At 50.6% G+C, this 13069-nt stretch overlaps 2 protein-coding genes across 2 annotated transcripts; one reads left to right on the forward strand and one right to left on the reverse strand.

Annotated features, from left to right (window-relative positions):
* Nucleotides 1–118: 118 nt before the first annotated feature.
* serp1 (stress-associated endoplasmic reticulum protein 1) lies at nucleotides 119–2677 on the forward strand. The gene is made up of 3 exons (XM_070829314.1): nucleotides 119–287; nucleotides 907–979; nucleotides 2063–2677. The coding sequence occupies exons 1-3, from the start codon at nucleotides 204–206 to the stop codon at nucleotides 2101–2103; spliced, it is 198 nt and encodes a 65-aa protein (XP_070685415.1). The 5' UTR covers nucleotides 119–203; the 3' UTR covers nucleotides 2104–2677.
* Nucleotides 2678–6188: 3511 nt separating this feature from the next.
* Nucleotides 6189–13069, reverse strand: mmp23bb (matrix metallopeptidase 23bb). Its single transcript, XM_070829666.1, has 8 exons — nucleotides 13005–13069; nucleotides 10514–10596; nucleotides 9965–10104; nucleotides 9722–9889; nucleotides 9281–9445; nucleotides 7845–7955; nucleotides 7624–7750; nucleotides 6189–6404 (listed from the first exon to the last, which is right to left on the reverse strand). The coding sequence occupies exons 1-8, from the start codon at nucleotides 13062–13064 to the stop codon at nucleotides 6212–6214; spliced, it is 1047 nt and encodes a 348-aa protein (XP_070685767.1). The 5' UTR covers nucleotides 13065–13069; the 3' UTR covers nucleotides 6189–6211.

Genomic DNA, 13069 nt, shown 5'->3' on the forward strand with positions numbered 1-13069 from the left:
ACAGGAAGGTTTATTTTGACACGCAGTGACTTGACGTACTTCCTGCGGTGGTGGGAGGGGGCGTGGTTTCAGCTTTTTGAGTACGTAGACAGAAGAAGAAGCTCCGCAGTCAGAGTGAAGCATCAGAGAGGAAGAGGAGAGGAAGAGGAGTCCACAGACCCTTCGTAAAGACCCCTGAAGAAGAAGAAGAAGAAGAAGACAAGATGGTGGCCAAGCAGAGGATCCGGATGGCGAATGAGAAGCACAGTAAGAACATCACGCAGAGAGGAAACGTGGCCAAGTCAGCGGTGAGTTTAACAACAGCTGTTCACTACGGGGGGGCGGAAGTGCCCTTTACGTCTGAAGCTGAATGTAAATCAATGCCTGATCAATAACATCGATCACTACCGGTTACTGGCTGCTCTCTGACTGGATGATCGCTCTCCTTATCGATTAGTTGACACCATGTGAAGATCAGTCCTCAGATATCAGGCCAGACCTGATCAGCAGATCAATGATGTGATCAGTTCAGTACAGAGACTGTATTGATCATTAGTGTGTGTGTGTGTGTGTGTGTGTGTCTGTCTGTGTGTGTGTGTGTGTCTGTGTGTGTGTGTGTGTGTGTGTGTGTGTGTGTGTGTGTGTCTGTGTGTGTGTGTGTGTCTGTCTGTCTGTGTGTGTGTGTGTGTGTGTGTGTGTGTGTGTGTCTGTGTGTGTGTGTCTGTCTGTCTGTGTGTGTGTGTGTGTGTGTGTGTCTGTCTGTGTGTGTGTGTCTGTGTGTGTGTGTGTGTGTCTGTGTGTGTGTGTGTGTGTGTGTGTCTGTCTGTGTGTGTGTGTGTGTGTGTGTGTGTGTGTGTGTGTCTGTGTGTGTCTGTGTGTGTGTGTGTGTGTGTGTGTGTCTGTGTGTGTGTGTGTCTGTGTCTCCAGAGGAACATCATGGAGGATAAAGGTGTGGGTCCCTGGCTGCTCGCCCTCTTCATCTTCGTCGTCTGTGGATCAGGTCAGTCTTCCTCCTCCTCCTCCTAGTCTTCCTCCTGCTGCTCCTCCTCCTCCTGGTCTTCCTCCTCCTAGTCTTCCTCCTCCTCCTCCTAGTCTTCCTCCTGCTGCTCCTCCTCCTCCTGGTCTTCCTCCTCCTTCTAGTCTTCCTCCTCCTGCTGCTGCTCCTCCTCCTCCTCCTCCTAGTCTTCCTCCTGCTGCTCCTCCTCCTCCTAGTCTTCCTCCTGCTGCTCCTCCTCCTCCTAGTCTTCCTCCTCCTCCTCCTAGTCTTCCTCCTGCTGCTCCTCCTCCTCCTCCTCCTAGTCTTCCTCCTGCTGCTCCTCCTCCTCCTCCTCCTAGTCTTCCTCCTGCTGCTCCTCCTCCTCCTAGTCTTCCTCCTCCTCCTCCTAGTCTTCCTCCTGCTGCTCCTCCTCCTCCTCCTCCTCCTCTTCATCGTCCTGTCGCGAACACACGGCGACCCTGAACATCACTTCCTGTTTATTTGAGATATGAGATAAATTCTTCTTTTGTTATTCCAACGACGAGGAGGTCTGTGAGCGATTAGTTCTGTCTGCTGCCCGGTCCAGGTCCAGGTCCAGGTCCAGGTCCAGGTCCTGGTCCAGGTCCTGGTCCAGGTCCAGGTCCAGGTCCTGGTCCAGGTCCAGGTCCAGGTCCAGGTCCAGGTCCAGGTCCAGGTCCTGACTGATGTTCTTAAAACACTATTTTATGTTTTAAAGGAGTAAAACTTTATTAGTTTAACAAACACCTGAGACCCCCCCCACAGCCATCAGACACCAGCAGGCCTCTCTAACAGACGGTTGGTGGAACAAAGGTCACCTGACAGGAAGTGTCCCTGTGGGTGGGGGCTGTTCATCTGTCAATCATTAACCAGACTGAAATAAAACTTTATCGCTCAGACCTGAAACCAGGAACAACAAACAGTAGAAAACTTTATTAACACCCAGGACAGACAGACAGACAGGACGTTATTCATACCGCACAGACAGCGTGAGGGTGTCAGCAGGTGTTAGCAGGTCATGTGGTCATGCTGATGTTAGGTCATGTGACGTGCCGTGTGTCTGACTCGCCGTGTTCTCGCTGTCGGCAGCCATCTTCCAGATCATCCAGAGCATCAGGATGGGCATGTAGTGATGTCACCAGCAGGGGGCGGGGCCACCACGGCGCAGCTCAACACGTCAACAACTGAGGAGCCGCCACCCCCCCACCCCCCCACCCCCGCAACAGCCGAATGGACCGACCAAAACATTCCTGACCAACGCCCCCCCCTTATCTGTGCTGACTCACGTGTCGCCGCCCGCTGACCTTCTCACTGTTTCTGCCACACACGTGCCTTCCTCTGTTTACCTGGGCTGCAGCCCCGCCGCCCCCCAGGTACACCTTATCAGTACTGGGGGGGGCGGGGGGGCTGCTCCTGTAAACCAGGGACCAAAACCAGGTTTAAGGTTCCTACATGCTCCTCCAGTCCAGGTCACCTGGAGTCTGACCCACATTCCAGCTTCATCACGACCATGATGAAGATGATGAAGATGATGATGTCTGTCCTAACTCTCTCCTCCCGTTACCCCCCCCCACACACACACACACACTCAGTGTGAGATGAAGGTGTTTTGAATCAGAAGTGTGGAGGTGTGACAGGTGTGTCTGCACCGTGTGCAGCGTCACCTGAACTATGTTCACTGAATAAAGTTTCATTTGAAGATGACGCACAGTCTCTGGAACCTTTGTGTGGTTTGTCAGGACCAGAGGGGGTCAGGCTGGTCCCAGGTCAGGACCAGAGGGGGTCAGGCTGGTCCCAGGTCAGGACCAGAGGGGGTCAGGCTGGTCCCAGGTCAGGACCAGAGGGGGTCAGGCTGGTCTGTCTGGTCGGGACGTCTCATGTTGTGAGTTTACTGTGATCTGGTGTGGAGGTGGAGCTCCATGTCCCTGTAGTCTGGTTACCTGTGGGATGGAGGTGGAGCTCCGTGTCCCTGTAGTCTGGTTACCTGTGGGATGGAGGTGGAGCTCCGTGTCCCTGTAGTCTGGTTACCTGTGGGATGGAGGTGGAGCTCCGTGTCCCTGTAGTCTGGTTACCTGTGGGATGGAGGTGGAGCTCCGTGTCCCTGTAGTCTGGTTACCTGTGGGATGGAGGTGGAGCTCCGTGTCCCTGTAGTCTGGTTACCTGTGGGATGGAGGTGGAGGAGGGAGGATGATCTTCCTCATGACTGGACCACAGCCGTCCCTGGAGTCCAACAGGTCTGAACCAGAGTTTTCTGAGCTCTGTTCGTCCACTAGATGGTGCTGTTACCATGGAAACCGAGCAGGGACCAATAGGGCGGTCTGAGTGTGCGTCTCTAACCCACAATGCATCAGTCCAGGTGTTCGCAGTGATCTGACACACCTGGAAATACACTCAGAACAACCTACCTGTTTCCTGCCTCCACACCAGACTCCATTCAAAAATTTGAGAGTTTAGTGTTGCCTCGTTTATAGACAGTTATGACCAGTCTATTGACAGGTGATAACTGGTTTATTGATCACCTATAATCTGGTGATAACTGGTTATTGAGTCTATCATCAGCTGAGGTTTTGTTATGATTGATGAATGAACAGCTCAGTAATCCAAACTAATTGATCATGTCATTGATGAACTGATTATTATGTTCAGTTGTTAAAGAGCAACTTGCAGCTTGGAGACTGAGGAAACTGATCCAGGAACCAGATTTTCATAAAAATACACAGACAGACAGACAGACAGACAGACAGACAGACTCCTGTGCACTAAACACACTGAGGCACAAAGCGAACAGCTTCTCCTGTGGACTCCTGACAGCTCTGATGATCTCTGGAGAAAAGCTACTAACACCTGTAAAACATTAAATCCTTCAGTGAGCCGTCAAACTGTCACTTTCAGACAAGGTTAAAAATAAATGTCGGAAAAAAATAACTGTCCACCTGTTCACCTGTCTACCTGTCCACCTGTCTACCTGTCCACCTGTTCACCTGTCTACCTGTCCACCTGTTCACCTGTCTACCTGTCCACCTGTCTACCTGTCCACCTGTCCACCTGTTCACCTGTTCACCTGTCTACCTGTCCACCTGTTCACCTGTCTACCTGTCTACCTGTCCACCTGTCTACCTGTCTACCTGTCCACCTGTCTACCTGTTCACCTGTCTACCTATCCACCTGTCTACCTGTTCACCTGTCTACCTGTCTACCTGTCCACCTGTTCACCTGTCTACCTGTCCACCTGTTCACCTGTCTACCTGTCCACCTGTCTACCTGTCCACCTGTTCACCTGTCCACCTGTCTACCTGTTCACCTGTCCACCTGTCCACCTGTCTACCTGTCCACCTGTCCACCTGTTCACCTGTTCACCTGTCTACCTGTCCACCTGTTCACCTGTCTACCTGTCTACCTGTCCACCTGTCTACCTGTCTACCTGTCCACCTGTCTACCTGTTCACCTGTCTACCTATCCACCTGTCTACCTGTCCACCTGTTCACCTGTCTACCTGTCCACCTGTTCACCTGTCTACCTGTCTACCTGTCCACCTGTCTACCTGTTCACCTGTCCACCTGTCTACCTGTCCACCTGTTCACCTGTCCACCTGTCTACCTGTTCACCTGTCTACCTGTTCACCTGTCCACCTGTCCACCTGTCTACCTGTCCACCTGTTCACCTGTCTACCTGTCTACCTGTCCACCTGTCTACCTGTTCACCTGTCTACCTGTCCACCTGTCTACCTGTCTACCTGTCTACCTGGCTGAGCTCAGACTAAACACGAGACGATGTGATTGGCTGAGCTCTACCTGAGTGTCTTCGTAAGGGTTAGTAAGTGAATCCAGGTCTAAAGAAGCTGCTATCGGACCCAAACATGTTCCTCATGAACACTTTGACAGTCCGCTCAGCAGCTGACTGTCAAAGTGTTCAAACGACACGAGAAATCTGAACATCTCAAACATTGAAGTTTTCTCTAAGATGTCACATCGGATTGTTTCCCAGCAAACAGGTTTTTCAGGTTTCTGTGGTTTTGGACTCAGACGACGAAGTCCGTCACCGAAGAATGTACCCATGCTGCTTCTGTTGGACCTAATAGGTCCTAACGATGCCAAAAGTCACTTCAGACTGTGTGAGACGCCCAGAAACCTGCATTTAATGTTGTATTGAGTGTGTGGGAGGATGTCACGTGACCTGCGGTACCGACCGTGGCCACTGGGGGGGGGTTATTCAGGAGATAAAAGGTGTTTCTACAGGCACGTGAGGACACAGCTGAGTCTGTACTGTTATCATTTCACTCAACGGCATCGCGTGGTATTAATGTTTGACTCGTCACCAAATATTGAATCAGAGCCGACCTTGCTAGTGGCTAACCTAAAAAATAAAACGAAGCAGAACAAAGCGCCGCCTCCTCTTGGTGTCACAGTGAATTCGGTCCCACTGGAATTATGGGTACATAACATCATTCAGTAAGGATCACAGGTGTATGACATCGTGCAGGATTATGAGTTCCTGTAATCTCATCAGGAGAGTTATGAGGACGTGACGTCCAGAAAAGATGTTTATGAGAACATGTTGAGATGAACCCAGGGACATCACGCCACACTGGGAGTGATGGAATAAAGACATTACTGTGATAATAGAAAAGTCCATGACGTTTTACAGGAGGTTAATGAGGACATTACACTGCGTCCACATGATTTTTATGCCAAATGGATTTCAGGTATATGATGTTCCACAGGATTATGAGGCCAAGATGTTCCACTGAGATAAGTACAGGGACAGGGTGCCACGCCACGAGTAGCACAGGTACGAGACATTCTACAGGATTATGGGTACACACGAGGACATGACGTCAACACATAACGCCACGACAGATACATGAAGTCATTCAGGATTAGGAGGACGTGATGTTGGACAGAAACGATTATGAAGACGTCATGGAGGATTACAGGTTAAGATTACAACAGTATGATGTCGTCCAGGCTGATAATCCTCCCATTAGGAGGACTATGAAGACACGTCCTGCCAAAATGATTACAGGGACATGACATCATACAGGATTATGGGTACCTGACAGCCCATTATCAAGATTACAAGGACAGGACATCCTGCTGGGACATTGATGGTACACAGCATCACATTAGAAGGCTTGTGGAGACGTCACGCCACAAGTACTATGGGTATGTGGCGGTCCACTTGTAGATCTGTCGTTCCTTCGCCCATCATTTTGTCCGTCCGTCCGACCCGTCGCCATCCTCAGCTGTTGGACGGCTGCTCTGGTTTCAGGCGGATGGCCCAGGAGTTGGCGGACACGATGTCTCCGCGGCGATGGACGCGGCAGGTGTAGACGCCTTCGTTGAACTCGTTGGCGACGATGCGGAGGTCTCTGTCCTTCATGACGATGTAGCCGGGGATGGAGGTCAGGATCTGCTCGCCATCTTTATACCAGCTGGACGAAACAGAGAGGATGACGGCGCTGAGTGAATTCAGCCCGTGACCTTTGGCTGTGAACACTGCAGCCTGTAGGGGGCGCCGGCAGCCCCTCATTCTTATTTTCAAATAATATTCAATAACCCCCCCCCCCCGACTCGCTGTCGTAGAGTTCATATGAATTAATCGGATATTATCACATATAATCACGTCTCATAAAAACTAGAAGTCTGTGAAACGGTCAGAAAGGCCTCGACAGCAGAGCGAGGCGGGTCACATGGTCACCAAGGTTACCTGGTGTCCTGATGTAATCAGTGATGTCTGTTATTCTGTCTCACACCCTGAAAAATATGTCTGTCTTCAACAATAACACTGGTTTCATTTCCTAATTAATTCCAGAGGCTTCTATTTAGCAGGTTTTGAAACAGTGTTAAAGGATAACTGGTGTTTTCAATCCTGGGTCCTCTGTGTCCACATCCTGGTGTGTGAGTGACTGGTAGGTAGTAAAAGTGTTGGAACTGGTCCAGTAGATCACCTCAGCCAGCAGCCACCAAACGGGCTGCAATGGCTGCAACGTGATCCTTTGCAAACTAACGGATGGAGGCAGCAGCAGACCTGCAGCTCCTGTGTTCTATGAAGTAAAATCCCTGTTTTTGTCAGTGGAGTCTGGTGCAGCCCGTTTGGTGGCTGCTGGCTGAGGTGATCTACTGGACCAGTTCCAACACTTTTACTACCTACCAGTCACTCAGACACCAGGTAGGACAGAGAGGACCCAGGGTTAAAACCCTGCTGTTACAATTCCTGTCCGTGTCCGTGTGGTCACGAGAATTTGAGAATTTACACCAGCTTACTTGACGTTTCCAAAGCTTTTAGCCACATCTCAAGGCCTTCCTCAGTTATCATCTCACCCACCTGTTATCACATGACTGAAATCACACTGGTCACATGATAACTGAATGACTCCACCTGCGGAGGAAGACCGTGAGATATGGTTGAAGCTTGAAAGAAGAGATGGACTGCGTGTTGAGGATTTGTCTGTGAAGTTTGAGTGTGGGTCCAATTCTCATCATTAGCAGTAGATATTTTGATCCGTTTGAGTAAATTCTCTGGTTTCAGCCTCTAAAACGTGAATCTTTTCTGATCTTCTCTGTTTTTTCTGTTTCAGTGAACTTGTTGACCGACTGCAGCCCCTCATCGATCGTGTTTGATCGTCGTGCTTTGAGGACCAATCAGCTGACCTGACTTTGGGTGGTGAGCGGGGGTTTTTGGTTCCACAGCGGAAGCCCACCACCTTCCCCCGGGGAACCATCTTGATCTTGACGTTGGCCGGAGGCGGTGTCGGCGTGGTAACTGCTTCGAGAGGCTCTGCAAGACAGGAAATGAGTTTCATAGTAGAGCGAGTCGCAGGAGGCTCATCGGGTTTCAGAGGGAGCAGGAAACTGGACTGATGAGGTCTCACCGTAGCAGAGGTCGCAGCGCTGAGGACAGTTCTTCTTCATGAATGTCTTCCTCCGCTCGCAGAAGCCGAGTCGAGCCCACGGATCACAGACCCGCTTTTTATCCAGACAACCTGCAACCCGACACGGACGCCGTCAGAGCTGGAACAAGATTCCACAACCTCCACTGGAGGAAAAGAATCAGTACTACAATGTAGTATACTTTGATACACTGGACTACACTGTACTACACTGGACCACATTATACTACACTGTACTACACTGTACTACACTGGACCACATTATACTACACTGGACTACACTGGACCACATTATACTGCACTGGACTACACTGGACCACATTATACTACTCTGTACTACACTGGACCACATTATACTGCACTGGACTACACTGGACCACATTATACTACTCTGTACTACACTGGACCACATTATACTACACTGGATTACACTGGACTACATTATACTACACTACTACAGTGTGGTGCACTGTACTATACTGTACCTTGCTGAATTACAATGTAGTCCAGTGCACTACATTGTAATCCAGTGTGGTCCACTGGCAGTGTTGGATTTTAGTTTTACTTAGAAAAACCAACTTCTTTTCAGTGTCAAAGTTTTGTTATTTTCCAAACAAACAGGTTAAAGTGCTTCCAGTCGTTTCTTACTTCTTATCATTTATTACCGTTACTGCTCTTATTTCTATTCCTGCTTATTTTATTCTTTCATTTTGTTTTTATCTGAAGGATCTGGTTTGATTCACCTCAGAACTCCTGAACTGTTTTTAACCACATGAAGAACTTTGGAACTTTGTTTTTGAAAACTGCTGCACAAATAAAGTTTCCTATTGTCATTATCATGATGTAATCTGTGACCGCTCAGGACATCGGGTTCTTTCCTTTTGGGGTTAGAAACGCACACTGGACCTTTATTGTGAAACTACAGGAAGTGTTGACGATGCTAGTGAGGTTAGCGAACCATCATTTAATGACTTGAATTGACTCTGGAGTGCCCCCTGCAGTTTAGAGCCGCAATAAAAAGCTGCTCCATATCAGCGGGTGTGATGTGTACGTACACTGAAACCATATGAACTTCACCTGAAACCCATTTGAAACAGGTCATGGCACGGGCGTGACACCTTTTACAAACTGTGATGTCACAGCAACGAGGACGACCAACAGCAAAGAGTTGGATTCATGGTCAGAAGTGTTTTATGGCAAAGCTGCAACTTCTGTCCGGACGATGTGTTTGGTACCTGTATGGTACCCGTATGGTACCCGCTTGGTACCTGGTACCCATATGGTACCCGTTTGGTACCCGTTTGGTACCTGTTTGGTACCTGTATGGTACCTGTATGGTACCCGTTTGGTACCTGTATGGTACCTGTTTGGTACCTGTGGACCTCGCTATGAGGGACGGCGGTGGTGGGAGACATTACCGTAGAGCCTCTGGATGCCCCAGACGTCGTCCTGGGCGATGTTCCTCTGACCTGTGTACGTGGCGTTGGGGTGCATCAGAGCCTGAGGGTCTCTGGAGTGCCACAAGCCGAGAGCGTGACCGATCTCATGTGCCGCCACCTGGACCAGGTCATTGAGCCACACGCCTGCAGGGTCACATGATGTTTGACATGATGAGAACACCTGCGTCAACACGATGCGTCAATATCACCCTGAAGCACTGCTGCGTGTCCTACTGCATGTCTCACTGCGTGTCTTACTGCATGTCTCACTGCGTGTCTTACTGCATGTCTTACTGCGTGTCCTACTGTGTCTCACTGCATGTCTTACTGCATGTCTTACTGCGTGTCCTACTGTGTCTCACTGCATGTCCTCCTGCGCATCTCACTGCGTGTCTCACTGCCCCCCCTGGTTAATGGTACCTTGTTTCCAGCTGAATCGAGACTTTCCGAGGATCCAGAACTCGTGGTTGTCGAAGTGGATTTCTCCTCGCGGCGGCAGGAAGGCGTGAGCCAGCTCTCCGTTCAGACCGTCGAAGCAGGGATGGAGAGGAGACCACCAGCAGTCAGTGTGGTTAAAGGTGTAGAAACCTAACACACACACACACACGTGTTGTTAAACTTCTCGTGCGGCGTTTCATTTTGAAACTCCGCCCCTCGTCCTACCGATGGTGATGTCAGCGGTGGTGTTGCCGTCGGTAACCTCGGTGAAGGTCAGCGGAGACACGTCGCTCCACTTGGTGAAGGCGATGCTGATCGCCTTCCTGGTGTCCTCCATGTTCAGAGTGTTAGGAAACTTAGTGATCCTGAGAGACAGACAGGGAGGGAGTCAGGGAGGGAGCGAGAGAGAGAGACAGGGAGACAGACAGAGAGGGAGACAGGGAGAGAGAGAGAGAGAGAGAGAGAGAGAGGGAGAGAGATGGAGACAGGGAGAGAGAGAGAGAGAGACAGACAGGGAGACAGAGAGAGACAGGCAGACAGAGAGAGAGACAGGGAGAGAGAGAGAGAGAGAGAGAGAGAGGGAGAGAGATGGAGACAGGGAGAGAGAGAGAGAGAGACAGGGAGACAGGGAGAGAGAGAGAGAGGGAGACAGGGAGAGAGACAGGGAGAGACAGACAGGGAGAGAGAGACAGTTTGTTGGTCTGTGGGTGTTGTGGCCCTGGGTTCTGCCTGTCAGGCTGATGGTACCTGACTCCACCTGTGTGTGGTGTCTACCTGTATGTGATGTTGTGGTGGCTCCACCTGTGGCCGACGGGGTTGATGGCGTAGCGTTTGGTTCTCGTCACACCGTCACAAGTCTGAAAAACACGAAACAACCAAGAACGACCTTTAACCAATCAGGAACCTCTGAGCTGACTGATGACATCACTTCCTGCTGCTGTGAGTTCACTTCAGACCTCCTGATCCACCCAGGTGTCTCCCCAGGTGTCTCCCCAGGTGTCTCCCCAGGCGTCTCCCCCAGGTGTCTCCCTAGGTGTAACCCCCAGGTGTCTCCTTAGGTGTCTCCCCAAGGTGTCACCCCAGGTGTCTTCCCCAGTTGTCTCCCTAGGTGTCTCCCTGCATTTTTCCCCCAGTTTTCTCCCCAGGTGTCTCCCGAGGTGTCTCCCCAAGGTGTCTCCCCAGGTGTCTCCCTAGGTCTCTCCCGAGGTGTCTCCCCCAGGTGTCTCCTGAGGTGTCTCCCTAGGTGTCTCCCCAGGTGTATCCCCAGTTGTCTCCCCAGGTGTCACCCAACGTGTCTTCCCCAGTTGTCTCCCTAGGTGTCTCCCTACATTTCTCCCCCAGTTGTCTCCCTACGTGTCTCCCCCAGGTGTCTCCCTAGGTGTCTCCCACAGGTGTCTCCCTAGGTGTCTCCCGAGGTGTCTCCCCAGGTGTTTCTCCCAGGTGTCTCCCTAGGTGTCTCCCCCAGGTGTCTCCCCAGGTGTCTCCCCCAGGTGTCTCCCTAGGTGTCTCCCCAGGTGTCTCCCCAGGTGTTTCTCCCAGGTGTCTCCCTAGGTGTCTCCCCAGGTGTTTCTCCCAGGTGTCTCCCCAGGTGTTTCTCCCAGGTGTCTCCCTAGGTGTCTCCCGAGGTGTCTCCCCAGGTGTTTCTCCCAGGTGTCTCCCTAGGTGTCTCCCCAGGTGTTTCTCCCAGGTGTCTCCCGAGGTGTCTCCCCCAGGTGTCTCCCGAGGTGTCTCCCCAGGTGTTTCTCCCAGGTGTCTCCCTAGGTGTCTCCCCAGGTGTCTCCCCCAAGTGTCTCCCGAGGTGTCTCCCCCAGGTGTCTCCCCAGGTGTCTCCCCAGGTGTTTCTCCCAGGTGTCTCCCTAGGTGTCTCCCCAGGTGTCTCCCCCAGGTGTCTCCCGAGGTGTCTCCCGAGGTGTCTCCCCAGGTGTCTCCCCTAGGTGTCTCCCCAGGTGTCTCCCCAGGTGTTTCTCCCAGGTGTCTCCCTAGGTGTCTCCCCAGGTGTCTCCCGAGGTGTCTCCCCAGGTGTTTCTCCCAGGTGTCTCCCTAGGTGTCTCCCCAGGTGTTTCTCCCAGGTGTCTCCCGAGGTGTCTCCCCCAGGTGTCTCCCGAGGTGTCCAGATGTTTACAAGATTAACAAGAATTTCTATGCTAAGCTAATATGCTAAGTACACTGCGTCTCTTAAGCCCGTCTGCAGTGTCACTGCTGAGAGGCATGCTGGGTAAAATCATTAAGAATGATGGAGAGGAGATTGTGTAGATTCGAGCAGGACGGAATATTCTGCCGGATTTAGATTTAGTGTGTGGTGCATATTGACAGTTCTGAAGTGGACTCCGATTCCCAGGGTGCATTTGACCAGCTCCCAGCCAATCACAGAGCTTCACTCCCTCACCGAAGCTGAAGATGAACTTTTAGTTTTTGGGGTTATTCGGGATGAATTTGATAACCATGACGACCTGTTTTTAACTGACTGACTGGCCTCGTCTCCGTGCCGATGATTTGATGTTCCAGGCGACGTTTCAGAGAAATTTAAGCAAACAAACAGCAGCAGCTCGGGTCGGAGACGTGGCAGCAGATTCTCTACAGATGTGCCCCCCCCTCTCAGATATCTGCCACCCACATGTGAACCTCCGACAGAAAGCGAAGCGCTCTGATCTTCTCTGTTTACCACCAGACAAACTTCCTGCTCTCAGGAACACCAGGGGGCCAGACCTTCACAATAAAAGGCCACATTTGATCGTTTAGAGTCACAGTGTAAAGGCTGATGACAACTTTTATTCAGGCTGCATTGAAATGGGAAATTTAGAATAACTTAAAAAATGAAGAAATACATCAATGAGTACATGAAATAACTGAACTAGGATTTAGTTTGTGGTGGAGAAAGTGAAAATATATGAAAGAGTTTTGAGAAGTGAACTCAGTTCAGATGTTTAATACTTTACTCCTCCTGGTGTGAACAGAACCAGCAGAATCACCAGACTCCAGTCAAAAAAACGCGATTTTAACAGGCGCAGCAAAGCACAGACACACTGAGGGGCCACACAGCGGAAGATAATTATTGATGAACTGATTATCTGCTGCATTAATGCAGCATTTTATTTTGAAAGGTCACATTAGATGTGATTTATTGTCTCTATTTTTATTTGTTTCTTTTTATTTAAACTCTATTTTTCTAAAGTCCACAAACTCAGAGAGATTCAGTTTAATAATCAAACTGATCATCACAACAAATCACCTGATCAATCGATTAACTGTTCTGGTGCTCACTGACCTTCATCATCATCATCATCACCAGCAGCAGCAGCAGCAGCAGCAGCAGGGGGGGATCCATGATGA

This window comes from Pempheris klunzingeri, chromosome 4 (assembly GCF_042242105.1).
Source record: "Pempheris klunzingeri isolate RE-2024b chromosome 4, fPemKlu1.hap1, whole genome shotgun sequence".
In the NCBI taxonomy this organism is placed as follows: domain Eukaryota; kingdom Metazoa; phylum Chordata; class Actinopteri; order Acropomatiformes; family Pempheridae; genus Pempheris; species Pempheris klunzingeri.

Bases quoted from the DNA above. Each gene is read 5' to 3' on its own strand.
- serp1 (XM_070829314.1), top strand. From the start codon at position 204: ATGGTGGCCAAGCAGAGGATCCGGATGGCGAATGAGAAGCACAGTAAG. The intron at 288-906 runs GTGAGTTTAACA...CTGTGTCTCCAG, and splicing joins GAAACGTGGCCAAGTCAGCG to AGGAACATCATGGAGGATAA. The intron at 980-2,062 runs GTCAGTCTTCCT...CGCTGTCGGCAG, and splicing joins CTTCGTCGTCTGTGGATCAG to CCATCTTCCAGATCATCCAG.
- mmp23bb (XM_070829666.1), bottom strand. From the start codon at position 13,064: ATGGATCCCCCCCTGCTGCTGCTGCTGCTGCTGCTGCTGGTGATGATG. The intron at 10,597-13,004 runs GTCAGTGAGCAC...CGTGTTTTTCAG, and splicing joins TGATGATGATGATGATGAAG to ACTTGTGACGGTGTGACGAG. The intron at 9,446-9,721 runs GTACCATTAACC...GTGACCCTGCAG, and splicing joins TCGATTCAGCTGGAAACAAG to GCGTGTGGCTCAATGACCTG.